The sequence below is a fragment of the Elephantulus edwardii genome, unplaced genomic scaffold (assembly GCF_000299155.1).
Source record: "Elephantulus edwardii isolate Elephantulus edwardi_28Jun2011 unplaced genomic scaffold, EleEdw1.0 scaffold00325, whole genome shotgun sequence".
Lineage (NCBI taxonomy): Eukaryota > Metazoa > Chordata > Mammalia > Macroscelidea > Macroscelididae > Elephantulus > Elephantulus edwardii.
The window spans coordinates 532,033-534,527 of NW_006400075.1; the positions used below are offsets into that span (position 1 = coordinate 532,033).

The 2,495-nt window shown below is 38.8% G+C and overlaps 1 gene segment (V, D, J or C); it reads left to right on the forward strand.

Annotated features, from left to right (window-relative positions):
* The first annotated feature begins 1,605 nt into the window (after positions 1–1,605).
* LOC102854529 lies at positions 1,606–2,106 on the forward strand. The segment is given in 2 exon segments: positions 1,606–1,648; positions 1,745–2,106. Coding segments are annotated over 2 exon segments (405 nt in total).
* The last annotated feature ends 389 nt before the right edge of the window (positions 2,107–2,495 follow it).

Below are 2,495 nucleotides of genomic sequence, written 5' to 3' on the forward strand. Positions count from 1 at the left end.
AGTGTACTTCATTGAAAAGTTAAGGATATGTTACCCACATACATATTCTTTGTTGGCTCCCAGGAACAGGAGAGGAAGGAGAAGAAAGACAAAATTAATTAATTAGAGAATTATCCACTTCCTTCAAGTTTATTACAACCCACGGATATTCTCTTGGGTATCTGAGAATGTAATCTTACAGGAGATTAATTGTTTTATTCAAACAATGAAAAATGAGGCCATCTTTCTTCTGATCAATTCTTACCACCAACATTTCAGTTAGCATCTCAGGATGTTACAAATTATGTAACCATTGTCCTTTAATTAGATGACAAATGTTTAGGAATATGGATAAAGAGAATTCTACATTCAATGTAAAAGGTAATTGATTTAGCATCACTGAAGAAAAGAAAAACATGGAGAGATGTAAAACAAGTTTTAAAAATAGGATTGCATGATATCTATATTTACAAACATTTTTATACGAACAGGTGAAAAACAAGCAATATATGAAGATGAAAGGGATTGTAGTCATGATTTGTATATATGTTTGTCAGCATCTCTATTGTGTTTTTAAGTGTATAGTAAGTGTGTCCACTCATACAGTAGAGCCACCAGGGGTCAACCTAATGTAAACTTCTTAACCTAATGCAAAAAGAGAAGGAGTCACTGGAAAATTTCTGCATCCTGCATTGATGGGTCTTAAGAGGGGTCTTAGAAACTTTCCAGTGACTCCATTAAGATAAAACTAATTGCCTCTACCTATCTCTAGAAAAAGAACAGAGGTATAATGACTGTTTCAAATGAACAATTAGTCCACAATGGTAATACAACACACAATAATCACACATTCTGTGATCATGATGCCAGAACAAGTAGAAGGTACCTGTCCATCACACCTGACAACTATAAAAGGGATTAGATAAGTGTGTGTGTGGTGGTGGCAGTGGTGGAGAGAACAAAACAAAAATCTCAAATTCAAGGAGGCCCAACTTACTTGTCTGAGAGACAGGTGAATAATGGACAAGCAATAGCCATATCAAAGTTCTTTGCACCTACGATTGAACTCATTCTTGTGACTCAACTTTCAGCCAAACAATAATTAAGCGAAGTACTCAATCTAAGAATAATCAACCATACAAGAAAAACGGCAGAACTAGCTGAGATATAAATTGTAGAACACAGAGAAGGGAAGGAACAAAAGGATGAATAAAATACAAAATTGTTGGGAGAATTGGGGAAGTGTGAGGTTAATGGATAGGATTTTAGTCAATGTCGCAATAAAATACTTAGAAAAATTGCTGAATGAAAAATAAATATGTTCTGTAAAATTTCACTCAAATGGTAATTTAAAAATTTAAAAATAAGACATATATCCTCCACCCCCACCACCCCCTCAGCATGTTACCCTTAGTGCTCCCAAAACATTTAGGACACTCCTATCTGCTCTTTGGTATGCTAATACAGAGTCATGCCACACATCTTGCTAATATATAGGAAGAGCATATGCAAATGGAGGCCTTTCTGCTGATGATGAAAACCTGGCCAGCCCCAACCCTGCATCTCTGGGAGAAGAGAACCAGAATCCCAGGTATTCTCACCAGGGCTGAACACAAACCAGTCACTATGTCCCCACTTCACTGGATTTTCCTTGTTGCTATTTTAAGAGGTAATTTTGTAGAGAACAAGGGTATCTGAGTTGGAATGACCAAATAATGAATATGTGTAATGCTTTGCCTGACCAAAATGTCACTATGTTTTACAGGTGTCCAGTGTGAGGTACAACTGGTGGAGTCTGGGGGAGACCTGAGGCAGCCTGGAGGGTCTCTGAAGCTCTCCTGTGCAGCCTCCGGGTTCACTTTCAGTAACTTTCCCATGAGCTGGGTTCATCAAGCCCCAGAGAAAGGGCTGCAGTGGGTCTCACGTATTACTAGTAGTGGTGGTAGTACATACTACGCAGACTCCATGAAGGGTCGATTCACCATCTCCAGAGACAATGCCAAGAACATGCTGTATCTGCAGATGGACAGTCTGAGAACAGAGGACACAGCCATGTATTACTGTGCAAGAGACACGGTGAGGGGAAGTCAGTGTGAGCCTAAACAGAAACCTGTCTGTGGGAGCTGAGAGCACAGGATTCAGATCCAGGAGCAGGTGCAGATGTAGGTTGAAGGTTGGTTTCCTGTAGTGATCTGAACATTCTTCATCTGACAATTTTTCCTGGAAATATTTCATATAGTGTTCTAAAGGCATAGTTGTAAAAAGGTGCACTGCCAACTCAAAAGTAGGCAGTTCAAATCCAGCAGTTGCCCATAAGAATGATAGACAAATTTCATTTGTGCAATATGCTGCCTGTCAAAACCTACTGGAGTGCCAGTTATGTAAGAGTTGCTTTTGATTCACCTTTACACAGCACCAACAACAACTTCTGTGTGTGTGTGTGTGTCTCTCCTTTGATACTTTTTAAATTAAAAGTCACACAATTATTTCTGACACCATGCACAAAAATTAACTTA